Here is a 27,361-nt window from a genome sequence, read left to right on the forward strand (position 1 = left end):
GTTTGTGTAACTATACCATCTTCAGGATGGTTCAGATTTGTCATGATGATGAAGAAACTGCAGACGTCTGATTTCATGAGGACCAAGGCTTAGAACAATAAGCAACTTTGGGGAGGTATGCGATTTTATTAATTTTCTTACTTATGTTTTTTTTTGCACCTTTTAATACTTTTAATATAAAAGATATACCATATGTGACTTTATCCTTTGGTCTCATGCAATGGTACTCCACAGCCACTCATAAAAATTGACAAATTAGATCTCATTAAGTACCTTGTTACCTATGTAACCTTATAAACCCACTTCTCCCTTTATCTGACCATCATATACTTACATTCTCATCCCTGTTCTTACCACTCAGCTCCAGCATTTATCTCAACATGAAGAAATCTTTCACAGCTAGGCATTCATGCACTTTCCAACTCTCTTCTACCACTGCCCAACATATAATCCCACCATGACAAAGACACAATCACCGTTTTGTGCTGTGTCACCATCGCTTCATCTGAAATCTATCTCTCTGGCCCAGATGTCACATCCATGCTGCCCAGAAGAGTACCTATCAGCCATTGCCTCCTTCTTCTCATCACACTTTCTAATCTATATATATAATTGTCTAAGGGTTTTTCCGTCTGTCTTTCTGTCTGTCTGTCTGTCTGTCCTGGAAATCCCGGCTCTCTGATTGGTCGAGGCCGCCAGGCCTCGACCAATCAGAGACCGGCACAGCATCGACGTAGAAATCCCGCGTCTCTGATTGGTCGAGGCCGCCAGGCCTCGACCAATCAGCAACGGGCACAGCGACGATGATGTCATAAAGGACGCAGACATCTCACATTTCTGATTCAGCGACGGGCACAGTATCGACGTAGATGTCATAATGGTTGCCATGGTGACGATGATGTCATAAAGGTTGCCTCGACCAATCAGCGACGGGCACAGTCTGCCGCGAATTCTGGAATCATCATTGTCCATATACTACGGGGACATGCATATTCTAGAATACCCGATGCGTTAGAATCGGGCCACAATCTAGTATTTTATAACTGAACACATAATATTTCCTTCATCTCACACAACCCCCATATCAGACCTATCCATCACAGTAAATGACATCATGTTTCCTCGTGTATCACAAGTCTGATGCCTCGGTGTAATGCTTGACTGTGCCATGCCCTTTAAACCACACATCTAAATCTTACCACTTCTTGTCATGTCAAATTCTTAAACACATTAAACATTTCCAGAATCAATGGTTAATACATGCCCTAATCATATCACAACCCAACTACTGCAATAACCTCTTCTTTGCCCCCCCAACTAACACTCTTGCACTCTTCTGGTCTATCCTTAATTCTGCTGCCCAATTAATCCACTTCACTCCTTGCTACTCTGTCTCTGCCCTTGACCAACCCTTTTACTGGCTTCCAATTGAAAAATGAATTAAGTTTAAAATATTAAACTATGGCACTCAAGGCTGTCCATAATCTGTGTGCCCCATACATCTTTGAACTAATCTCCAGATGCTTCCCAACATGTAAGCTCTGAACATCACAAGATCTCCTTCTTTCCTTTGCTCTTCTTTCCTCTGTATTTCTCACACAACTGTTTTCAAGATTTTTGCCTAGCACCCTCCATGAACAGAAACCAATTACCTTAGGAAATCAGATTGTCTTCTACATTTTAAACCTTAAGAAGCAATCCAACTCTTCAGAAAAGCCAAGAATTGCTATAACCCTTCTGCCACCTCACTACTACTGATGCTGCTGCAACCTTCCCGACCTACAATCTCTAACCCATTTACCCTGTATATTGTCCATGAGGGCAGAGGCCTGTCTCCCTCTGTACCAGTCTGCCACTGTTAGTTGTTTTATTGTATTTGTATTTTATAAGTATTATATTTTGTAAATCCTCTTCACATTTACAGCACCATGGAATTAAAGGGAACCTGTAACGTCCCCCATGTTTTCCAACCCAGAAGCATTCGTGTATGCATTACTATATTACTAAAAAGGGCCTAACCAGCTGTCATGGTTTGCCTAGATTGTGGGTAAAGGTAGGTTTAGGGTTAATCTGGAAGGCCTCACTTTGGGATTCTGGGAGGCTTCTTATAGCCTCATTGTGGGTCCATTCCTTGTCACTTATACTCTCACCCTTGGCTGAGTGTGTCTGACCCTGTTGCGCCTGTGCCAGTGCTTTGTGCCTGTGCTACGTTTCGTCTGTCTGGTTCTGATTTGGTTGTGTCCCTGTTACTAGTTTTGCCTGTCACTTTTGTACTGCGCTGACATCTCTGTGAAACCAGAACACATCAGCTGCGCGCACAGTGAACAAGCCCGTAGAGACATGTTCACACCACAAAGAGACTTGAAAACACCAAAATGCACAGTAAAACCAAAAACACTCTGTTGCAAAAAAAAATCACAGTGCACAGGAAGTGCTAGTAAAAAGATGGAAAAAGCAGGGTATTTGGTTGATACGTTTTTTGCAAAAAATGTATATTAAGCCGGTAGAGACCAAGTCTCTTGGTGGTGTGAACATGTCTCTAGGGGCTTGTTCACTGTGCGCGCAGTTCATGTGTTCTGTTTTCACATAATTGTTTTCTTGCGTCCACCAGAATGGGGAGGCCTCCACCCCTCTTTTTTTGAGCTGTATGCACAGGAGCCGTTCTGTCCAGCGAGTCCACATGGACATTCCTTTTCTGAATCCTGCTCATACAGGTATTGTACATATGACCAGGTTTTAAATACATCAGATAGGGATTACATACATTAGTTAGGACTGCTCTGATACGGGTATACCTTGACGTTTGGTAGAGCGGCTTAATATATATTTTTTGAAAAAAACGTATCAACCAAATACCGTTTTTTTTCCATCTTTTTACTAGCACTTGCTGTCCACTGTGATTTTTTTGCAACAGAGTGTTTTTGGTTTGACTGTGCTTTTTTGTGTTTTCAAGTCTCTTGGTGGTGTGAACATGTCTCTACGGGTTTGTTCACTGTGCACGCAGCTCATATGTTCTGGTTTCACATAATTGTTTTCTTGTGTCCACAAGACTGGGGAGGCCTGCACCCCTCTTTTTTTGAGCTGTGCGCACAGGAGCCGTTCTGTCCTGCATGTCCACATGGACATTCCTTTTCTGAATCCTGCTCATACAGGTATTGTACATATGACCAGGTTTTAAATACATCAGATAGGGATTACATACATTAGTTAGGACTGCTCTGATATGGGTATACCTTGACGTTTGGTAGAGCCGCTTAATATGCATTTTTTGAAAAAAATGTATCAACCAAATACCCTGTTTTTTCCATCTTTTTACTAGCACTTGCTGTCCACTGTGATTTTTTTGCAACAGAGTGTTTTTGGTTTTACTGTGCTTTTTTTGTGCTGACCTCTCTGTGTACGACCTCTTGGCTACATCCTGACTACCCTCTGACTGCTTCTATTGTACTGCGCTGCCCTCTCTGTGTGTGATCCTTTGGCCATATTCTGACTATTTGTTCTGTCTTTGCCCCTTTATAACTTTGTCCCGTAGATATCCTTCTAGGAGTTTTCCTTCAGCTCCTAGCTCTCCTGAGTTAGGTCATGCCCCCAGAAGTTACGTGCTTCAGGTCCTGTTTGTCTGAAGCACACATCTTCATTGCTGCTGCCCTGCTCCACAGGTATCTTTGGGCACAGTTTGTTTACTCAGAACACGTGCACTTGCTCAGTTAGCAAGCGCAGTGTGGTGTTCCTGACACCAGCCCTTTATAATGTTATTCATTTAAATCCATGATTAAAAAAAGTATTAATGACCTAAGTTTTTCTTATGCTAATTAGGCCTTTGATTCGTGGATGGGACAGTTGTTTCCCCAGACTAGTCAGCCCTCTTTACATGTTATCATGCCCCTGCTGGCACGTTAACATGATTTGCAAGAGTCACCGTAATCGCCTGCTCCCTGAAAATTTTCCAACTCTTTATGGCAGTGTCATTGAGCATCTGAAGCAAGGTGTATGCTACCTGGATTCAGAGGCCAATGCGCATGTATAAAAGTGCAGAAAACGTACGTGAGCTGTCTTCTGCATTTCAGACCATGCACAGTGTGACTTTGAAGTCGGCAAGCGTACACCTGGCCCCAGAGGCGCAATGATGTACCTGAAGAAAGCGGAGCACATGTTCAAGATTTGCAGATAGCTGGTGATGACCTTGGCTCTTACAAATCATATTAACGCTCCCACAGGGGCGTGATAACTCGCAAAGAGGGCAGAGTAGTCTCTGGAAACAAACATCTATTGAATAGTCAAAGGCCTAATTAGCGTAGGAAAAGTAGAGGTTATAAAAACTTTTTTAAACATTGATTTAAGTGAATAATATTATAAAGGGATCATTAAGCAGGGAACTTAGTAATACATATGTAAATGCTGCTGGGTTGGAGGGCATGGGGGACCTGACAGGTTTCCTTTAGTTGTGCTTTAATATAAATAAAATAATAATAATAATAATAATAATAATAATAATAATAATAAATAATATTAATACAAAACTTTGAGTAATATAACTTAAAGGCTACAGTCACAAAGTCACGAATTCAAAAATATATGCCACATGGACAATTAACACAAAGAGGTATAATCATATATAGTTTTTTATAGTTCATTATTCATATACTTCATTTTCATGTGATAGTAATGGTATGACTATAATCTCTATTCAAAAGTATTTATATTTCATTTTTCTGGAAGTAAATATGTTTAAACTGTATTTTTCCACATAAATTTAAACTGAGCTTTTCAGTATATTGGCAGTCTGGTATGCTAATAAAGATAAAGTAAGCCACACAGTAGGATATATTTGGTTACTACTTACCACAGGGTTTAATTGCACAGAACTCCCATGGGGTGTCAGGGTCAAGCGTGTAACACCATGGTCTCGCCTTGCCATCAGGGTTGCGGCAGTAATTATCATTCAGACCCTTGTTAGGATATCTGGAAAGGCAGTTAAAAAGAAAAAAAGAACACTTATGTGTCATCCAAGGAGACTGACAGATTCAGATCACCTTTCCTTCTTAAAGCACCCAATTAGGTGTGGGTTTCATAAACACAGCATGGCATTTCAACTCATTAGGGAAGCTGATGATAACAGGAGGAAAGCCCAGCCTTTCAACTGGTAATGAGATTTGTGATGTTCTGCTTGTTGGGCTTTAGGAGGATTAAGGTCATTATTTCTTCTATTATCATTCTTCTTGTTAAAATCATCGCAATCATGCATTAAAATATTGGAATCAAAGGTCAATGCCATATGGAGCAGCAGATTCAACATCATGATGATGTACAAGACCTGTTTTAGAATACACATTCACTCTTCAAACATAAAGAAATCATGTAGATTTGTATTTAGGAATACTAAATGATGTACAATAACAAATTGTATTGTGGTACCGTGTTAGCCAGAAAAATCGATGTGAATATTTTTCTGCCCAATGATGACAGAAGTATTCTAGGAGTGATACCTTTATTAGCTAACCAGAAATTATTTTCTGGTTAGCCAATAAAGGTATCACTCCTAGAATACTTCTGTCATCATTGGGCAGAAAAATATTCACATAGGAATACTAAAGAAATTGGTTCTGATATCTGGTATTTGTTTTCATTTCAGAGTTTTTCTATAGTTTGGGAGTTCTAGACGACTGTTCTAAGAAAATGGAACACAAATAATATTGAGATGTTCAGAATTACCCCTTAGCAAAAAAAATGTTTATTGCTAAATTTCCATATGCTGGCCCACTCTTATTAGTTGTGAACAGTAAGGCTGGGTTCACACTGTGTTAGTGTGACCAGTTTAACAGACTACGTTACACCGCGGCATAATGTGGTATAACGTAGTCCGTTAACGCCGCCATTACTTTCAATGGCAGATGCATCGCTAGCGCATGCCCACAATGGGCGTGCGCTAGCGATGAGCCGTCATTGAGTGACGGACCCGAGACGCGGGCTGCAGCGTTTCTGGGTCCGTCATTGCTAGCGCACTGCTAGCGCAGATGGAGCTAGCAGATGCTCCATCTGCGCTAGAGCTGTGCAAATGTCAGCACTTGCGCTAGTGCAGTTCGTTTAACGGATGTGTTGAACGGACTGCACAACGCAAGTGTGAACTTAGCCTAAGGAAACCAGGTTGTAAATGTTTAATTTTTCTGTAGCACCATGACTGGTGAACCTAATGAATACACAATGCTAATTCAAATGAGTGGGTTATCTATTAAGGTACCTTCACACTAAACGACGCTGCAGCGATCCAGACAACGATCCGGATCGATGCAGCGTCGCTGTTTGGTCGCTGGAGAGCTGTCAAAAAGACAGCTCTCCAGCGACCAACGATGCCGGTAACCAGGGTAAAACATCGGGTTACTAAGCGCAGGGCCGCGCTTAGTAACCCGATGTTTACCCTGGTTACCATCCTAAAAGTAAAAAAAACAAAACGCTTCATACTTACCTTCCGCTGTCTGTCCTCAGCGCTCTGCTTCTCTGTACTGGCTGTGAGCACAGCGGCCGGAAACGTCACCGCTCTGCTTTCCGGCCGCTGTGCTCACAGTGAGTGCAGGAAAGCACAGCGCCGGGGACAGACAGCAGAAGGTAAGTATGAAGCGTTCGTTTTTTTTACTTTTAGGATGGTAACCAGGGTAAACATCGGGTTACTAAGCGCGGCCCTGCGCTTAGTAACCCGATGTTTACCCTGGTTACCAGCGAAGACATCGCTGAATCGGTGTCTCACACGCCGATTCAGCGATGTCAGCGGGAGTCCAGCGACCAAATAAAGTGCTGGCCTTCTAGCCCCGACCAACAACATCACAGCAGGATTCTGATCGCTGCTGCGTGTCAAACTGAACGATATCGCTAGCGAGGACGCTGCAACGTCACGGATCGCTAGCGATATCGTTTAGTGTGAAGGTACCTTTAGACCACTTCCAAACCTGTATTGAAGATCCAAAACGTTAATGAAGAGTAAGCTATTTGTCATAGAGCTGGCGCAGTGGGGAGATGACTGTCAGAGAAGGCCAAACTCCCCAGAGAAAAGGAAGAGATGGTTTATTACTTTCTCTGCCTTCCTGATCTCTGCATGCACAGTGCTAAGGAAACAGTGATCATATATTAGGTAAGCTTGTCAGTGCTTCCTCCTCTAGACCTAGCCATGTTATCGTTGGGTATAGGGAGCAGCCGGAGCTGCTGGATTCCAGGAGACCCAGTCAGTTCAGTTATGCAGCCAGGAGCCTGAATTTCTTCTGTAACTGGGGCCAATTTACCAGGGGAATATGCATAATATTATATAACATTATGTATATCAATATTTATGTATATAAATATTTACCTTATTTTTCGAAGTATAAGACACACTTTTTTCACCAAAATTTGAGAGGAAAATGAGGGTGCGTCTTATAAGGCGGATATACCTTACCGGCCTCAGTGGAACAGGGTCCCAGGGTCGCTGCTGGTGGAGGCAAGAGTGGAGCGTTTCTGCAGGCCGCAGTCTGGTAGGAGGGGGTGTTCGGATGTGCAGCGCACCGCTGCGGGTGATAGGTGCTGTGGGAGCTCTTCCAACATTTTGTGAAAGCCCAGATCCCCTTCACTTACATGGTTTACTATGCGGTGGATTCTGGGAAAATGGCTGTGGGGGGCAGCTCATGTGCGGTGAGATCTCATCTCCCCAGATCTTGGTGCCGAGATCTCAATCCGCACATGCGCTGCCTCCAGCAGCCATTTTCACCGCATACTAAACCATGTAAGTGGTTTCACAAACTGTCAGAAGAGCACTCGCAGCACTGAACACCCGCAGTGGCACGCCGCACATCCAAACACCCCCTCATCCCAGCCTACGGCCTGCAGCAACGCTCCACTCTTGCCTCCTCCAGCAGCGACCATGGGACCCTGCTTCTCCACAGCCACCACCCCTAGTAAGCATTAATACGCATGTATTATAAGAAGCACCACCATTTTATAAAAAAAAAATGTTTTCCTATTTTTCTCCTCAAAATTTGGGGGTGCGTCTTATAATCCGGTGCATCTTATAATACGCAAAACACGGTATATATTTTGTAAGCATGTATCAAAATTTCAACATGCCCCTCCAAGAGGGTTTTTAAGACCTTATGAAGGGACACAGTGTGTAATGAATGAAACAAATACATGGAAAGCCAAAAAATAAATAAATAAATAAAACGCTACTATAACCTATTAGCTCTGCCCTGTTAAAGAAATGTTTATAATCAAAATAATATCCTTGGAAAGGAGAATGCAATGTAAAATATTTTTTAGCAGTTGTTCGTGGTCATAAAAACATTAACAAAATTGAAAAATAGACTTGTATATGTTAGGTGTCGATTTCGCGCCGCTGCACAGGGGGAATCTCAAACCACATCCGCTGCAGTCTCCCATTCTTCGCCAGCCGCAGTGGAGTCTGCTCAGCGGAGACGTCGGTCCCAGTGTCTGGCTCAGGCAGATACTCTGCGCTTGACTGCTGCTACTCTTCCAGGTTCTGCTGTTGTAGCCAGTACTGGTCAGTGGCGAGCAGACGCCTCTGGGACTAAATCCTGCTTTTCCCCTTCTGAGCATGCCCAAAGGAAGACTTCTCATTGGAAGTCGAGGATCACACTCTCAGGTCCTGTAGCAACTCCCATTGGTCCTCTAGGAAGGTCCTTGTCTGCTGCAGCTATAAAAGGTTCGCATGGCCGTACGGCAGGGGTGTCAAACTGCATTCCTCGAGGGCTGCAAACAGGTCATGTTTTCAGGATTTCCTTGTACTGCACAGGTGATAATTTAATCACCAACTCATTATTTGTGTAGGTGATTAAATTATCACCTGTGCAGTACAAGGAAATCCTGAAAACATGACCTGTTTGCAGCCCTCAAGGAATGCAGTTTGACACCCCTGCCACACAGCCATGTGCTAGTATCAGCTTATGTTATGAGCTTTGCTATATGGTGGTCATGTCTGCTTGTGGTCAGGTTTAGCTGAAATAAGCCCCTAGAATACCGACACCTCCGGTGAGGAGTTTTGTGTCTTTGAATTCAGGGCAGGCGTATAGCCACTAGAATTCCAGCTCCACTGGAGAGGAGTTGTTTGTGTGTTAAGCTGACTGCATGACCACTAATTGCTTTCTGCTCTGTTAGGTAGCTGTGATCCTTTGTGAGGTTAACAGGGCACATCATTTTCCTATCTAGGTGACTCTGTGAAATAACAGAGTTCGCTTATACCGCTGTTGTGAATTCGGTTGTCAAGCTCCCTCCTGTGGTCATGAATGGTACTTCGGCTGGTTCTGTCCATGGGCTTCCTCTGGTGGTTGCGAGTGGAGCTGCGGCTTCTGAGTTTCCTTCCACAGGTGACGAGGTTAATTCGTTAGCTGGCTGCTCTATTTAACTCCACTTAGATCATTGCTCCATGCCACCTGTCAATGTTCCAGTATTGGTCTAGTTCTCTCCTAGATCGTTCTTGTGACCTGTCTTCCCAGCAGAAGCTAAGTTCCTGCTTGTTTTTCTCTGATTTGCTATTTTTCTGTCCAGCTTGCTATTTTGATTTTTGTCTTGCTTGCTGGAAGCTCTGGGACGCAGAGGGAGCGTCTCCGCACCGTGAGTCGGTGCGGAGGGTCTTTTTGCGCCCTCTGCGTGGTCTTTTTGTAGTTTTTTGTGCTGACCGCTAAGTTACCTTTCCTATCCTCTGTCTGTTCAGTAAGTCGGGCCTCACTTTTCTAAATCTATTTCATCTCTGTGTTTGTAATTTTCATCTTTACTCACAGTCATTATATGTGGGGGGCTGCCTTTTCCTTTGGGGAATTTCTCTGAGGCAAGGTAGGCTTTATTTTTCTATCTCTAGGGCTAGCTAGTTTCTTAGGCTGTGTCGAGTTGCATAGGGAGCGTTAGGAGCAATCCACGGCTATTTCTAGTGTGTGTGATAGGATTAGGGATTGCGGTCAGCAGAGTTCCCACGTCTCAGAGCTCGTCCTATATTATTAGTAACTATCAGGTCATTCCGTGTGCTCTTAACCACCAGGTCCATTATTGTCCTTACCACCAGGTCATAACATACCACCATATAGTGCCGCCAATTGCTAGCAGCAGGTTCCTCTCCTGCACGGTGGATCTTGGGCTGCGAACGCACCTTTAATAACATATATATATATTTGGTGCGTTCCGCCAGCCCTATCAGTATATACTACTTTTCTTTACAGTTTCCCTAATGTCAGCAAATAAAAAAGAAACATAAATTTAAAATTTACATAAAATTAAGCCTCATGTATAAAAAAGAGCTCATAATTGTTTGAGTATCCTAATGAGAAAATGTGTTTTATGCCCTTAAAAGTGCATATATCAAATCCTCGCAAAAATGTGCCTGGCCAGGAATGGGGACAATTGCCCAATTCTCAACTGCTTAAAGGGACACTGTCACCTGGATTTGGAGGGAACAATCTTCAGCCACGGAGGCGGGGTTTGGGGTTTTTTGATTCACCCTTTCCTTACCCGCTGGCTGCATGCTGGCTGCAATATTGGATTGAAGTTCATTCTCTCTCCACCGTAGTACATGCCTGCAGAAGGCAATCTTGCCTTGCGCAGGCGTGTACTATGGAGGACAGAGAATGAACTTCAATCCAATATTGCAGCCAGCATGCAGCCTGCGGGTAAGGAAAGGGTGAATCAAAAAACCCCAAACCCCGCCTCCATGGCTGAAGATTGTTCCCTCCAAATCCAGGTGACAGTGTCCCTTTAATGGAAGATAGGTCAATTTTTCCTAAGTGTGAGATGGTTCTCGTCATTGTTTTGCCTACTTAGGCCAGGAGATAGGGATATAAAATATAAGATCCTAATATTTTAGCTTAGAATTCTATTTTAGGGAAAACATCTGTCCATTATTACATTTTCACAAATGTAATTATTTTTCTGCAAATTTTATTACATCACTTTCTCATGATAACAATTCAAGAAATCCCCAGGACATGCCATCAAAACCCTGAGCTACCATTGACATCTCAACAACTTAGTAGTCACAGATAGGCACATACTAAATCCCTAAAAAAGTATAGAGAAATATTGTAATTCCTTCTTGGGAAGGGAAATCTCAATGTATGCCAAGAAAATCAAATATAGTAAACATTAAAAGCACAATTGCTGATATCTGAAGGTACAAGTGTTTGTCAGCCTTTATATACTTAAGGCAATTTACTTGTTGATTTAGGGTCAGCTTTTCAATGTTCTTACAGTCATTTAAGAAAAAATAGATCACTTTTGAACTACCGCAGCATCTAATTATACAGGAATGTGTTCCCTCAAGTAGTTTAACATCTATCTATCTATCTATCTATCTATCTATCTATCTATCTATCTATCTATCTATCTATCTATCTATCTATCTAAGAAATTAAATATAAACAGTGAATATATGAAACTGGAACTGCATTACTGCTATAGAAAATCTGTTAAAAAATGAAGGTACTTAGCGCAGAAATTTACCAATTCATGTGAGGCCAACAACAAGCAACAAGATGTACCCCTTTGTTGGGACCCTAAATCTAACATAATGCCTCTCCTGGGCTATAAGTTTACAATTATATGGGCAGGTAGGAGCAAGCTCTATTTTTAAAACACCTTAGGCTGATGTGAGGACTGCTCATTCACGGGGCGTGTATCGCAAATATAAAAAAACTGACCTGCACTACCAAACAGAAAAAGACAAGTGTAAACAGGTGCAAGCTAAGAGAGCCCCCCATGTAACTAACAAATTGAAGCTGCTCTCTGAAACATTATAATGTTGAAACATTAGATATATACAATTAGAACTGCATTACTGCTATAAAAAAAATGTTAGCGCACAAATTGGCCAATTTATGTGAGTTTTTTTATATTCTTGATGAACGCCCTCTGACTGAGCACTTCTCCCATCAGCCTAAGGCATTTTTAAATAGAGAGTGATCCTACCTGCCCATGTATATATAGGATGAGGCACATTATACCAGAAAGGGGACCAGGATGGGTCCTATTATACTGCTGAGAATTCTGCTGCAAATCCTGATGAGTTGGAAGGAAAAACACATAAAATACCTGGCTTGGATGTGATTTTTACATGCGGTTTTTTTTTGCGTATTTCCCCACTCATTAGTTTGGGTGAAAAATGTTTCAAAAATTACGCAAATTTTAACCCATTCATGACCCAGCCTATTTTGACCTTAATGACCTGGCCGTTTTTTGCAATTCTGACCAGTGTCCCTTTATGAGGTAATAACTCAGGAACGCTTCAACGAATCCTAGCAGTTCTGAGATTTTTTTTTTCGTGACATATTGGGCTTCATGATTGTGGTAAATTTAGGTCGATAATTTTTGCGTTTATTTGTGAAAAAAATGCAAATTTGGCTAAAATTTTGCAATTTTAAATTTTGAATTTTTATTCTGTTAAACGAGAGAGTTATGTGACATAAAATAGTTAATAAATAACATTTCCCACATGTCTACTTTACATCAGCGCAATTTTGGAAACAAAATTTTTTTTTGCTAGGAAGTTATAAGGGTTAAAAGTTGACCAGCGATTTCTCATTTTTACAGCAAAATTTACAAAACCATTTTTTTAGGGACCACCTCATATTTGAAGTCAGTTTGAGGGGTCTATGTGGCTGAAAATACTCAAAAGTGACACCATTCTAAAAACTGCACCCCTCAAGGTGCTCAAAACCACATTCAAGAAGTTTATTAATTCTTCAGGTGCTTCACAGCAGCAGAAGCAACATAGAAGGAAAAAATGAACATTTAACTTTTTAGTCACAAAAATGATCTTTTAGCAACAATTTTTTTATTTTCCCAAGGGTAAAAAGATAAACTGGACCCCAAAAGTCATTGTACAATTTGTCCTGAGTATGCCGATACACCATATGTGGGGAAGGGGAACTACTGTTTGGGCGCACGACAGGGCTCGGAAGGGAAGTAGCACCATTTGACTTTTTCAATGAAAAATTGGCTCCAATCTTTAGCGGACACCATGTCGCGTTTGGAGAGCCCCTGTGTGCCTAACCATTGGAGCTCCCCCACAAGTGACCCCATTTTGGAAACTAGACCCCCCAAGGAACTTATCTAGATGCATAGTGAGCACTTTGAACCCCCAGGTGCTTCACAAATTGATCCGTAAATATGAAAAAGTACTTTTTTTCACAAAAAAATTCTTTTAGCCTCAATTTGTTCATTTCCACAAGGGCAACAGGATAAAATGGATCCTAAAATGTATTGGGCAATTTCTCCTGAGTACACCGATACCTCATATGTGGTCACAAACCACTGTTTGTGCACACAGCAAGGCTCGGAAGGGAAGGAGCGCCATTTGACTTTTGAATGAAAAATTAGCTCCAATCATTAGCGGACACCATGTCGCGCTTGGAGAGCCCCTGTATGCCTAAACATTGGAGCTCCCCCACATGTGACCCCATTTTGGAAACTAGACCCCCCCAAGGAACTTATCTAGATGCATAGTGAGCACTTTGAACCCCCAGGTGCTTCACAAATTGATCCGTAAAAATGAAAAAGTACTTTTTTTTCACAAAAAAAATCTTTTAGCCTCTATTTGTTCTTTTCCACATGGGCAACAGGATAAGATGCATCAATCCTAAACTTTAGTGGGCAATTTCTCCTGAGTACACTGATACCTCACATGTGGAGGTAAACCACTGTTTGGGCACACGGCAGGGCTCGGAAGGGAAGGAGCGCCATTTGACATTTTGAATGAAAAATTAGCTCCAATCGTTAGCAGACACCATGTCACGTTGGGATATCCCCTGTGTGCCTAAACATTGGAGCTCCCCCACAAGTGACCCCATTTTGGAAACTAGACCCCCAAGGAACTTATCTAGATGCATAGTGAGCACTTTGAACCACCAGGTTCTTCACAAATTGATCCGTAAGAATGAAAAAGTACTTTTTTTTCACAAAAAATTTATTTTGGCCTCAATTTGTTCATTTCCACATGGGCAACAGGATTAAATGGATCCTAAAATTTATTGGACAATTTCTTCTGAGTACAGTGATACCTCACATGTGGGGGTAAACCACTGTTTGGGCACACAGCCGGGCTTGGAAGGGAAGGAGCGCCATTTAACTTTTTGAATGAAAAATTAGCTCCAAACGTTAGCGGACACCATGTCGCGTTTGGAGAACCCCTGTGTGCCTAAACATTTCAGCTACCCCACATGTGACCCCATTTTGGAAACTAGACCTCCCATGGAACTAACCTAGATGTGCAGTGACCACTTTAAAACCCCAAGTGCTTCACATGAGTTTATAACGCAGAGCCGTGAAAATAAAAAATCATTTTTCTTTCCTCAAAAATTATTTTTAGCCCCCAATTTTTTATTTTGACAAGATTAGCAGGAGAAATTGGACCCCAAAAGTTGTTGTCCAGTTTGTCCTGAGTATGCTGATACCCCATATGTGGGGGGGAACCACTGTTTGGCCACACGTCGGGGCTCAGAAGGGAAGTAGTGACGTTTTGGAATGCAGACTTTGATGGAATGGTCTTCGGGCGTCATGTTGCATTTGCAGAGCCCCTGATGTGCCTAAGCAGTAGAAATCCCCCACAAGTGACCCCATTTTGGAAAGTAGACCCCAAAGGAACTTATCTCCTTTAGATATGTGGTGAGCACTTTGAACCCCCAAGTGCTTCACAGAAGTTTACAACGCAGAGCCGTGAAAATAAAAAAATAATTTTAATTTTTCTTTCCTCAAAATGATGTTTTAGCAAGCAATTTTTAATTTTCACAAGGGTAACTGGAGAAATTGGACCCCAATAGTTGTTGTCCAGTTTGCACTGAGTATGCTGGTACCCCATATGTGGGGGTAAACCACTGTTTGGGCACACGTCGGGGCTCAGAAGGGAAGTAGTGACGTTTTGGAATGCAGACTTTGATGGAATGGTCTGCGGGAAACAGGAAAAAAAAACACGCGTGACCCTATTTTGGAAACTAGACCCCCAAAGGAAATTATCTAGATATGTGGTGAGCACTTTGAACCCCCAAGTGCTTCACAGAAATTTATAACGCAGAGCCGTGAAAAGAAAAAAAATAATTTTTCTTTCCTCAAAAATTGTTTTAGCAAGCAGTTTTTTATTTTCACAAGGGTAACTGGAGAAATTGGACCTCAATAGTTGTTGCCCAGTTTGTCCCGAGTATGCTGGTACCCTATATGTGGGGGTAAACCACTGTTTTGCGCACGTCGGGGCTCGGAAGGGAGGGAGCACCATTTGACTTTTTGAACGCAAGATTGGCTGGAATCAATGGTGGCGCCATGTTGCGTTTGGAGACCCCTGATGTGCATAAACAGTGGAAACCCCTCAATTCTAACTCCAACACTAACCCCAACACACCCATTACCCTAATGTCAACTCTAGCCATAACCCTAATCACAACCCTAACCCCAACACACCCCTAACCACAGCCCTAACCCCAACACACCCCTAAACCTAATCCCAACCCTAACCATAATCCTAACCCTAATCCAAACCCTAACCCCAACACACCCCTAACCACAACCCTAACCCCAACACACACCTAACCCTAACCATAACCCTAACCACAAGCCTAATCTTAACCCTATTTCAAACCCTAGCCCTAATTCCAACCCTAACTCTAATTCCAACCCTAACCCTAAGGCTATGTGCCCACGTTGCGGATTCGTGTGAGATTTTTCCGCACCATTTTGAAAAATCCGCAGGTAAAAGGCACTGAGTTTTACCTGCGGATTTACCGTGGATTTCCAGTGTTTTTTGTGCAGATTTCACCTGCCGATTCCTATTGAGGAACAGGTGTAAAACGCTGTGGAATCCGCACAAAAAATTGACATGCTGCGGAAAATACAACACAGCATTCCCGCGCGGTATTTTCCGCACCATGGGCACAGCGGATTTGGTTTTCCATAGGTTTACATGGAACTGTAAACCTGATGGAAAACTGCTACGAATCCGCAGCGGCCAATCCGCTGCGGATCCGCAGCCATATCCGCACCGTGTGCACATAGTCTAATTCTAAGGGTATGTGTACACAATGCGGAAAACACTGCGGATCCACAGCGTTTCCACCGCTGCCGGTCCGCAGCAGTTTCCCATGAGTTTACAAAAAACGCTGCGCACATGCTGCGGAAAAAACTGCGCAGAAACGCAGCGGTTTACATTCCGCACATTTCACTTCTTTCTGCGGATTCCGCAGCGGTTTTACAACTGCTCCAATAGAAAACCGCAGTGAAATCCGCAGAAAAACCGCAGTAAATCCGCGATAAATCCGCAGCGGTTTTGCACTGCGGATTTATAAAAATCGCTGCTGAAAAATCCGCAGAGGACCAGAATATGTGTGCACATTCCCTAAGCCTAACCCTAACATTAACCCTAACCTTAATCCTAGTTCTAACTGTAGTGGAAAAAAAAATATTTTCTTTATTTTATTATTGTTCCTACCTATGGGGGTGATAAACGGGGGGTTCATTAACTTTTTTTATTTTGATCACTGTGATAGGTTTTATCACAGTGATCAAAATGTACATGGAACGAATCTGCCGGCCAGCAGATTCGGCGGGCGCACTGCGCATGCGCCCGCCATTTTGGAAGATGGCAGCGGCCAGGGAGAAGACGGACGGACACCGGGAGGCCCGGTAAGTATGAGGGAGGGATCGGGGCACGGGCGGGCGTCGGAGAATGGTGGGTGGCACAAGAGCATGGGGGGCGGGCAGGAGGAGGGGGGAGCAAACAGGGCAACGGAGGGGAGCGGACCACAGAACGGAGGACTGGGGGGGAGATCGGTGGCAGTGGGGGGGGGGGCACATCAGTGTTTCCAGCCATGGCGGATGATATTGCAGCATTGGCCATGGCTGGATTGTAATATTTCACCAGTTTTTTAGGTGAAATATTACAAATCGCTCTGATTGGCAGTTTCACTTTCAACAGCCAATCAGAGCGATCGTAGCCATGGGCTAAAGTACCACTCCCTCTGTCCCTGCAGATCGGGTGAAACTGGAGTTAACCCTTTCACCCGATCTGCAGGGACACGATCTTTCCATGACGCCACATAGGCATCACAGGTCGGATTGGCACCGACTTTCATGATGCCTACGTGGCGTCAAAAGTCGGGAAGGGGTTAATCTGTTGCAATTCTGCAAAGAAAAAATAAGTGATGTGTGCATGAATCTCATTCACTTTCCTTGTACTGTAAAATGTTGCTTTTTTCGACAGCAAAAAGCAATGTGTGCACAAAGCCTTCAAATGAATTGGGGAGACTCACAGAGACTGATTAAATTATATTACTTGGCAGGCGGAGATTTCAGTTAATGGAGGTCACAGTGCAGCTTATTAGTTTATATTTTAAATGGTGTGTGGCTAATATATTAATGGTGGGGTACATATTTGTACTCAGAGGTGCAGTGCAGGGGATTTTTTATTTGGGAGAAAAATGTTTATATACAATATATTTGACTTTATTATTTTTTAAGGCTGCATTACATAGTTTCCTCTTTTATTATATATAACACCATCCCTGATTACATACCATCCTCCCTAGTTAATCATGGCACCGTCCCTTACATAGCAACCTTTGTTATTACTTGGAGCGTCACCTATTATTACATAGTATCATCTGTTGTCATGTACAGGACTGCCCCGTATATTCTCATTATTGTTAATCACAGCACCCTCTCTTTTTTACATAGTCCTCTTTTCTTAGATGTAAAATCACTGCTAATAGAGCAGCCATTGACTAGAAGACCAGTCCATCAGCCTTCTCAATTAGAAAATAAGCTTTCCCATGCTCCATCAGCAGTCATTTAAGTTTATATCTGAAAAGAAAGGATGGTATGGAATAAAGAAGAGGGCGATGTAAATAACAAACATAATGAGAATGTAAGGAACAATGCTGTACATAAAAAGACTGAGCACTATATAGTAAAGGGTGGCAATATACATAAGGAGAGGAGATTATGTAATATACAGATATACAGTACAGACCAAAATTTTGGGCACACCTTCTCATTTAAAGATTTTTCTGTATTTTCATGACTATGAAAATTGTACATTCACACTGAAGGCATCAAAACTATGAATTGACACATGTGGAATTATATACTTAACAAAAAAGTGTTAAACAGCTGAAATTATGTCTTATCAATGAAGAGAAAAAAAAAAAGTATTGCTGCACAGCCTGAATCTAACGTACTGGTAAGAACACAGTCACTTGTGGGTGTAGGGCTTCAGTAACTGGAGGTGCTCGCATACGAAAAAACAAACAATCCAGTATAAATATGAAAAAAGAAGAACTGCGGCAGCACTCACCAGATTGCGTAGATCAAACCTTTATTGAAGGTAAAAAATCCATCATGACGTGTTCACGGCTCGGGGGAGTGCGGACATAGTGGAAGTGAGCAGGGGAAGACAACAGCTGTTTCGCGCTCTACCAGCGCTTCTACAGGTCTAGCAAACTGGGAAGTGACGCCGGCTGAAGTAGGCGAGTCACAAATGGACCCTCCCACTCAAACCATGCACACCAGATCCAGTAATTGCCAGGTACACCTTTGTGAAAAGACAAACACATGACTACATCAATTACATCATGTTACAAAACACATTTACAATAAAAACAAATGTACAGAAGACACCTGAATAAAATTAGTACAACCAATAAGAGGACCAACTGATGAAAAATCATCTTTCCCTATAAAACAGTCTGGAACTAATCCAAAATAATTATAAGCATTAGAAGGGATAATAATGAACCTGAATACAAAGGACAACCTTCCTCCTGACTAGCCTAGTTTCAACGAATATTCTATGAAAATGCTGCGCAGAGACACTATGCATTTGGTAGCAGTCATTTGTGTTTGTATTTATCTATCTACAAAAAAGTGTTAAACAGCTGAAATTATGTCTTATATTCTAGGTTCTTCAAAGTAGCCACCTTTTGCTTTGATGACTGCTTTGCACACACTTGGCATTCTCTTGATGAGCTTCAAGAGGTAGTCACAGGGAATGGTTTTCACTTCACAGGTGTGCCCTGTCAGGTTTAATAAGTGGAATTTCTTGCCTTATGAATGGGGTTTGGACCATCAGTTGTGTTGTGCAGAAGTCTGGTGGATACACAGCTGATAGTCCTACTGAATAGACTGTTAGAATTTGTATTATGGCAAGAAAAAGCAGCTAAGTAAAGAAAAACAAGTGGCCATCATTACTTTAAGAAATGAAGGTCAGTCAGTCCGATAAATTGGGAAAACTTTCAAAGTGTCCCCAAGTGCAGTTGCAAAAACCATCAAGCGCTACAAAGAAACTGGCTCACATGAGGACCGCCCCAGGAAAGGAAGACCAAGAGTCACCTCTGCTTCTGAGGATAAGTTTATCCGAGTCACCAGCCTCAGAAATCGCAGGTTACACACAGAGTTCTAGCAGCAGAAACATATCTAAAACAACTGTTAAGAGGAGACTTTGTGCAGCAGGCCTTCATGGCAAAAAAAGTGGTAGGAAAGGCAAGATTGCCTTGTGCAGGCATGTACCACGGAGGACATAGAATGAACTTCAATCCAATATTGCAGCCAGCATGGCAGCCAGCGGGTAAGGAAAGGGTGAATCAAACACCCGAAACCCATATGACCGAAAACCGGTCCCACCAAATTCAGGTGACAGGTTCCCTTTAATGCCATGTATTGCCCCCTCTAACATCAGTGACAGCTTTAAGTCTTTTGTGGTCATTGTGGATTTGGTTCTTTATTTTTCTCAGATGGTAAAGCTGCCTACTTTTCTTGGCAAAAAGTCTGGCCAGTTCCTGTAAATTCCTGGGCTGTCTAGCATGAACTGCATGCTTGAGATCTCCTCAGAGTGGCTCAATGATATTGAGGTCAGGAGACTGAGATGGCCACTCCAGAACCTTCACTTTCTTTTGCTGTAGCCAATGACAGGTCAACTTGGCCTTGTGTTTTGGACTGTTGACATGTTGGAATCTCCAAGTACATCCCATACACAGCTTTCGGGCTGATGAGTGCAAATGTGCCTCCAGTATTTGCTGATAACATGCTGCATTCAGCTTTCCTTCAAATTTGACCAAGTTTACTGTGCCTTTGTAGCTCACACATCCCCAAATCATCAGCGATCTACCTCTGTGCATTACAGTAGGAATGTTATTCCTTTCATCATAGGCCTTGCTTAATGTAACGTTTATGGTTGTGGCCAAAAAATTCAATTTTGGTCTCATTCCTCCAATTGACCTTGTTCTAGAAGTTTTGGGGCTTGTCTCTGCGCTGTTTTGCGTATTGTAGGCTAGATACTTTGTGGCATTTGCACAGTAATGGCTTTCTTCAGGTGACTCAACCATGCAGCCCATTTTTCTTCAAGTGCTTCCTTATTGTGCATCTTGAAGCAGCCACAATGCTAGTTTTCAGAGAGTCCTGTATTTCAGCTGATATTATTTGTGGGTTTTTCTTTGCATCCCAAACAATTTTCCTGGAATTTGTGGACATCATTTTTGTTGATCTACCTGACTATGGTTTTGTTTTTTACAGAGGCCCTGATTTTCCATTTGTTAATCACAGTTTGAACGCATTATCAATTCCTTTGATATCTTTTTGTATGCCCTTTCCTGTTCAACTCTCTTTTCCAAATGATCCGTTGTCAATTCTTTTGCTTTCCCCATGACTCGCAATCCAGAAACTTCAGTGGCTGGATGAAAGATGCAAGCGTCTGTCTGGATCCCTGATTACAAGCAAACAGGTCACAGGTTAGGATGTTACTTTTAGTAGCCATTAAAACCCATTTGTGCCAACTTCTGTGCATGTTATCAGGTAAAAATCACCAAGGTATGTGAACTTTTGATCAGGGTCATTTGGATGTTTTGGGTTGTCATTATGATTTAAAAAGAGAAAACACAGTAGTTTGACAATAAATGGCTTCGCCCAACCACTAACCATGAGTGGAGAAAAAGATTTGATGTTATCATTCATATTCTCTGAAAAAAAAAGGCCAAGAAAGCAAAAATTCTGCAGGGGTATGTAAACTTTTGTTCACAACTGTATATAAATTAAAAAAGAGCGAAAAAGAAGCAACAGGCAGACAGAGTATCTGGGTGCCGAGCCTCCAAAGCAACAACTAAACCTCAGTATAAATGACAAAAAAATGGAGGAAGCACACCAGTTTAAAGGTGAAAATAAGTGCTATTTAATATACCAAAGTGGCGATGTTTTGGTCCAGGAAAGGCTTGTATATATATACAGTGGGGCAAAAAAGTATTTAGTTAGTCAGCAATAGTGCAAGTTCCACCACTTAAAAAGATGAGAGGCGTCTGTAATTTACATCATAGGTAGACCTCAACTATGGGAGACAAACTGAGAAAAAAAAATCCAGAAAATCACATTGTCTGTTTTTTTTATCATTTTATTTGCATATTATGGTGGAAAATAAATATTTGGTCAGAAACAAACAACCAAGATTTCTGGCTCTCACAGACCTGTAACTTCTTCTTTAAGAGTCTCCTCTTTCCTCCACTCATTAACTGTAGTAATGGCACCTGTTTAAACTTGTTATCAGTATAAAAAGACACCTGTGCACACCCTCAAACAGTCTGACTCCAAACTCCACAATGGTGAAGACCAAAGAGCTGTCAAAGGACACCAGAAACAAAATTGTAGCCCTGCACCAGGCTGGGAAGACTGAATCTGCAATAGCCAACCAGCTTGGAGTGAAGAAATCAACAGTGGGAGCAATTATTAGAAAATGGAAGACATACAAGACCACTGATAATCTCCCTCGATCTGGGGCTCCACGCAAAATCCCACCCCGTGGGGTCAGAATGATCACAAGAACGGTGAGCAAAAATCCCAGAACCACACGGGGGGACCTAGTGAATGAACTGCAGAGAGCTGGGACCAATGTAACAAGGCTTACCATAAGTAACACACTACGCCACCATGGACTCAGATCCTGCAGTGCCAGACGTGTCCCACTGCTTAAGCCAGTACATGTCCGGGCCCGTCTGAAGTTTGCTAGAGAGCATTTGGATGATCCAGAGGAGTTTTGGGAGAATGTCCTATGGTATGATGAAACCAAACTGGAACTGTTTGGTAGAAACACAACTTGTCGTGTTTGGAGGAAAAAGAATACTGAGTTGCATCCATCAAACACCATACCTACTGTAAAGCATGGTGGTGGAAACATCATGCTTTGAGGCTGTTTCTCTGCAAAGGGGCCAGGACTACTGATCCGGGTACATGAAAGAATGAATGGGGCCATGTATCGTGAGATTTTGAGTGCAAACCTCCTTCCATCAGCAAGGGCATTGAAGATGAAACGTGGCTGGGTCTTTCAACATGATAATGATCCAAAGCACACCGCCAGGGCAACGAAGGAGTGGCTTCGTAAGAAGCATTTCAAGGTCCTGGAGTGGCCTAGCCAGTCTCCAGATCTCAACCCTATAGAAAACCTTTGGAGGGAGTTGAAAGTCCGTGTTGCCAAGCGAAAAACCAAAAACATCACTGCTCTAGAGGAGATCTGCATGGAGGAATGGGCCAACATACCAACAACAGTGTGTGGCAACCTTGTGAAGACTTACAGAAAACGTTTGACCTCTGTCATTGCCAACAAAGGATATATTACAAAGTATTGAGATGAAATTTTGTTTCTGACCAAATACTTATTTTCCACCATAATATGCAAATAAAATGTAAAAAAAAAACAGACAATGTGATTTTCTGGATTTTTTTTTCTCAGTTTGTCTCCCATAGTTGAGGTCTACCTATGATGTAAATTACAGACGCCTCTCATCTTTTTAAGTGGTGGAACTTGCACTATTGCTGACTGACTAAATACTTTTTTGCCCCACTGTATATATATATATATATATATATATATATATATATATATATATATATATGTATATGTAGCTTATTTGCTATAAAAGGAGGGGGCCCAAACACATTTCTTGTACAGAGGCCAGGTGCTGTTAGTGTCCACTCCTGATAGAGAATTACAGAGATTGATTAAATTTACAGAAAGACTTTTAGAATGAAAATCAATATTAATTTTGGACCAGGCTAAAGAAAGGTCCACACTTTGGACTGAAACGTCGCACATGGGCCAATAAAATACTCTTATTTTTTCTACTGGAGTGCTGCCTTCATCTTTCTGGACAATAGCATGAGGTTTGGTATATACCTGGAAGGATTTTTTGCACCCTCTGTCTTCTTTTGGTGCTGCTTTTTGTTTTCTTTTTCTAGATAGATAGATAGATAGATAGATAGATAAAAAAATACAAAAAGTAAGAGTAGCACAAAGAAAAAGCACAGTGTAGGGTGCAGAGCCCCCCAGGCACCAAAGCTTATGCATAGATTCAAAGAAATGGAGGCAGCACACTATTCAATCTGAAAAAGTAGAAGTGCTTCTGTTTAATGGCCCATCAAGGCTTGAAACAGGCTCAGTGTGGGCCGAAACCTCCTGTGATGGGCCATTAAACATAAGCACTTCTACTTTTTCAAATTAAATGGTGTGCTGCCTCCATTTCTTTGAATTTCTAGATAGATAGATAAAATCAACACAGCACCATCAAAGCAAGGAGGGCAGGAGTGCAGAGCCTCCCAGGCATAGACCAATCCTCCAATATACAAACAAAAATGAAGGCAGCACTCCTAAAATAGAAGATTTGTGTAATTAGAATCAGCTGTAGTTCAAAAACGATCTATTTTTCCTTACCTCGTAAATACACAAATTGGCTTATTAAATCCATAGAGTAGTGCAATTGCAGAAGAACTTAAAGAATTGCTATTTGTTATACACTTAAAAGAAGTATTTTCTACTATATACTCTCCTAAAAGGAATGTGGTCTAGCAAAAACAAAACATGGACAATTTCCAAAATGCAATGGTTGCCTGGGATATATCTATTTGTTACCTGTTTATAATGTCACTATATTATAAGGCCAAGTTTGATAGTTTTAAAAATGTATAGATTTATTTACTTATATTACATGATGGATCATTCTGTCATACCCTTAGCTAAAGGATAATTATGAGGGTAAAATATATCATAAAGATAAGAGCCATTAACTATTACAGTCTAGAAATCATATTGTTTGAGATATTCTGTAACTATCGTTATAGCAGCCATAGTTGTTAGGGAACCTGGTTGTTCACCACGTAATGTAAAAAAAACCAGGAGGACGCATTGCATTCATTATATTTGTGTATGTCTACATGTGTGATTGCATATACTGCTTAGACATGTGCATTTATTTATATATGCATGTGTGTGTATGTATATATAGTTGCATATCTTGTTTTTGTGATTATGGTGCTATAATTTTAAAGCGTAGGAGAAAATGTGATATATGTGTTACGGCTCGAGTTCCCACCTCTGCACAGGGGGAATCTCAAGCCATGTCCGCTGTGGTTTCCCATTCTTCTCCAGCCGCATTGGAACCTGCTCAGCGGAGACGTCAGTCCCAGCATCTGGCTCAGGCAGATACTCTGAGTCTGGCTACTGCTGTTCTTCCAGGCTCTGCCATTATAGCTAGTACTGGTCAGCGGCGAGGACTCGCCTCTGGGACTAAGTCCTGCTTTCTCCCTTCTGAGCATGCCCAAAGGAAGACCTCTCATTGGAGGTCAGGGATCACACGCTCAGGTCCTGATGCAACTCCCATTGGTCCTCTAGGAAGGCCTTGAAGTTGCTGCAGCTATAAAAGGTTCGCATGGCTACATGGCCATGCGCTAGTATCAATCTCTGTCATGAGCTTTGCACCAGTGTGGTCATGTATGCTTGTGGTCAGGGCCCGGGTGAAATAAGCCACTAGAATACCGGTACCTCTGGTGAGGAGTTAGTTTACATGTATTGAGGGCCCGACTGAAATAAGCCACTAGAATACCGGGACCTCCGGTGAGGAATTGTTTGTGTGCTTCTCTGACTGCATGACCACTGACTGCTATCAGCTCAGCAGTTAGTTGTGTGCTCCTGTGAAGTCTAACAGGGCGCAGTGCTTTTCTATCACGGTGACTCTGTGAAGTAACAGAGCTCGCTTATACTGCCATATAGTGACATTTGCTAGGAGCAGGTCCTCCTCCTGCACGGTGGACCCCGGGCTGCGAACGCACCAATAATAACATCTATATTGACTCGGTGCATTCCGCCAGCCCTAACAATGTGTAGTTTACATAGAGGCGCATCTGTCCTTTAGACCTTTATTTACATGCTATATAGTGCCATCTGCCCCCCAAAAATGTCACTGAAAAGGGATACATTTAGAATATACATTTTTTAATAGAACTATCTGAAAAAAGAGGCAAAAGGGAAACTACTTTAGACTCTTTTTGACTAATGTAACCCAGCATGTATGTCAGGATCTGTTCAGAGTAATATGTACTAATGTGTGCTCCATTATTACACTTTAAAAATACACCTACTGCGTAACATTAAAGAAGCACTACAATAATCATTTTATGCACTTAATATATTGCAGTCATTATATTATATAGCGTTGTGTACTTACAATTGCTCATTTTGCCTTTCTACCCAGTTAATTCTTCTTTTTAACATTAGGTATATAACATTATGTGGTTAAAAATTGTTTATTACATCTGAAACATGTTCTTGTCTCTGAACCGTAGGGTCTTTTATTTGTGACTTTAAAAGCCTTTTCACAGTCATTCTCTGAAGAGTCCCGCACAAGTTCCTTTCTTCTTTGAAATTCATCTATTTGTCTGTTCTTTACAAACTCTAGTGTCAAGTCTACCTGAGGTCTTGTCTCCATTGCATTAATTAGGGCAGTATATGAATATGATGAACTACTTAACATCATGGCTGCTACATGGCTTGGCTGTCTTTAATATCTTCATCGACTGACCTCAGCTTTGCCATCACTTTCAGCATTGCATTTATATCTTTTCTTTTCATATTTTTTATATGCTGTTGCATATCCATACCTTTGCTAAGTCTCATTTTCTACAGTTTCCTTAACAGCAATGAGGCCTTTTCAGCGCCTCGCACATTCCTTTCCCTGTGTCTTCATGTCTTATGTGAATTAGCTGGCTGGACTAGCTTAGCTGGACTAGCTCCACTAGTGAGCTGATAGTAGCCCTTGCAGGTCTGTTTTTCTTCTCCCATTCCTGATCATTACCTTGTGGCCTTTCTGTAGTGGTCACCTCCCACAAAGTCATCTTTGGATAAAGAAACATCTTCAAACATCTTCAACATTTTTAAACTTCTAAAGCTGGTAGTTATCATTATTGAGTTTAGTCATTGTAAATTTCAACTCTGAACTGCCAAGAAAACTGCCAGATAACAACCATTTCTCTCCCAATATTTTAAAAAATTGGTGAAATAATTAATAGGTAACTAAAACTATATTGCTGCGCAGTAGACCATTTCAATCATATCTGTGTAAAGGCACACAACACCTAAACCCTTATTTATTATGCTTATTTATTAATTATTTATTATGCTTACTTATTAATTATACACCATCCTATGTTACAGAGCTTTACAGACATTATCATTGCTGTCCTCATTTTGGCTCACTATCTAGATTCTCTATCAGTATGTCTTTACAATGTGGGAGGAAAATTGAGAACCTGGAGGAAACCCACACAAACACAAGGAGAACGTACTAATGTTGTTCATGGTAGGATTTGAACCCAGGGCCCCAGCGCTGCAAAGCAATAATGATAACCACTGAGCTGCCCCGTTTGACTATCCAGGACTATATATGCAATGCATCTTGCACCAATAACAAGCACACAATGGGAGACAGTTATTTAAACTAGTACAAAAGAAAAATGCAGCATTTTCTCATAGAAATCACTTACATTATGGCTATTTTTTTTTTAAATAGACACAATGATGAGCAAGGATGGGAACTGAAAAATGACTGGCTGCTAGCAGCAAGTGCCAAATTTTGGCTCTGCCTAGTATTGATAAATCTCACTAAATATATACAATGCAACTCAGTGATCTAAAGATGCAAGAGCAAATCCCTGGCGCAAGATTATTCTTCACAATTTGATAAATTCCAGATGCATGTAAGTCAGTAAAGCTTATAAATGGTGTCAGACAGAAGCTGGAAGGTACAAAAAGGAAACCTAGCTACAGGAGGCAACTAATGGACTCTGTGTTTTACAATCATTTATATTTAAAGAAGGCAGGACCTCCATTTGGAAGATGTTCCCTGGCGTTAGCTATGTTGAAAGACCTACTGAACTCGAAGTCCCTCAGTAAATTCTATGAAAATGTTAATAGCAATTTATCAGTACATGCGGTTATATGGAATATTTTTTTTAAAAATTGTAAATCACTTTTTTCATTTTTTTCTTGCATACTTTTTTGTTGTGAGGCCACAATATGATTATTTTACTGACATTAAGTGAATAACCAGAA

The 27,361-nt window shown here is 41.6% G+C and overlaps 1 protein-coding gene across 1 annotated transcript in view; it reads right to left on the reverse strand.

Moving 5' to 3' along the window:
* Nucleotides 1–27,361, reverse strand: part of HGF (hepatocyte growth factor) — a 240,991-nt gene that overhangs the window by 133,726 nt on the left and 79,904 nt on the right. The window contains exon 7 of the mRNA XM_069765151.1: nucleotides 4,844–4,962. Coding sequence (XP_069621252.1) covers nucleotides 4,844–4,962 — 119 coding nt within the window. The remainder of the gene's footprint in view (nucleotides 1–4,843; nucleotides 4,963–27,361) is intronic.

Source organism: Ranitomeya imitator, chromosome 4 (genome assembly GCF_032444005.1).
Source record: "Ranitomeya imitator isolate aRanImi1 chromosome 4, aRanImi1.pri, whole genome shotgun sequence".
Taxonomy (NCBI): Eukaryota; Metazoa; Chordata; class Amphibia; order Anura; family Dendrobatidae; genus Ranitomeya; species Ranitomeya imitator.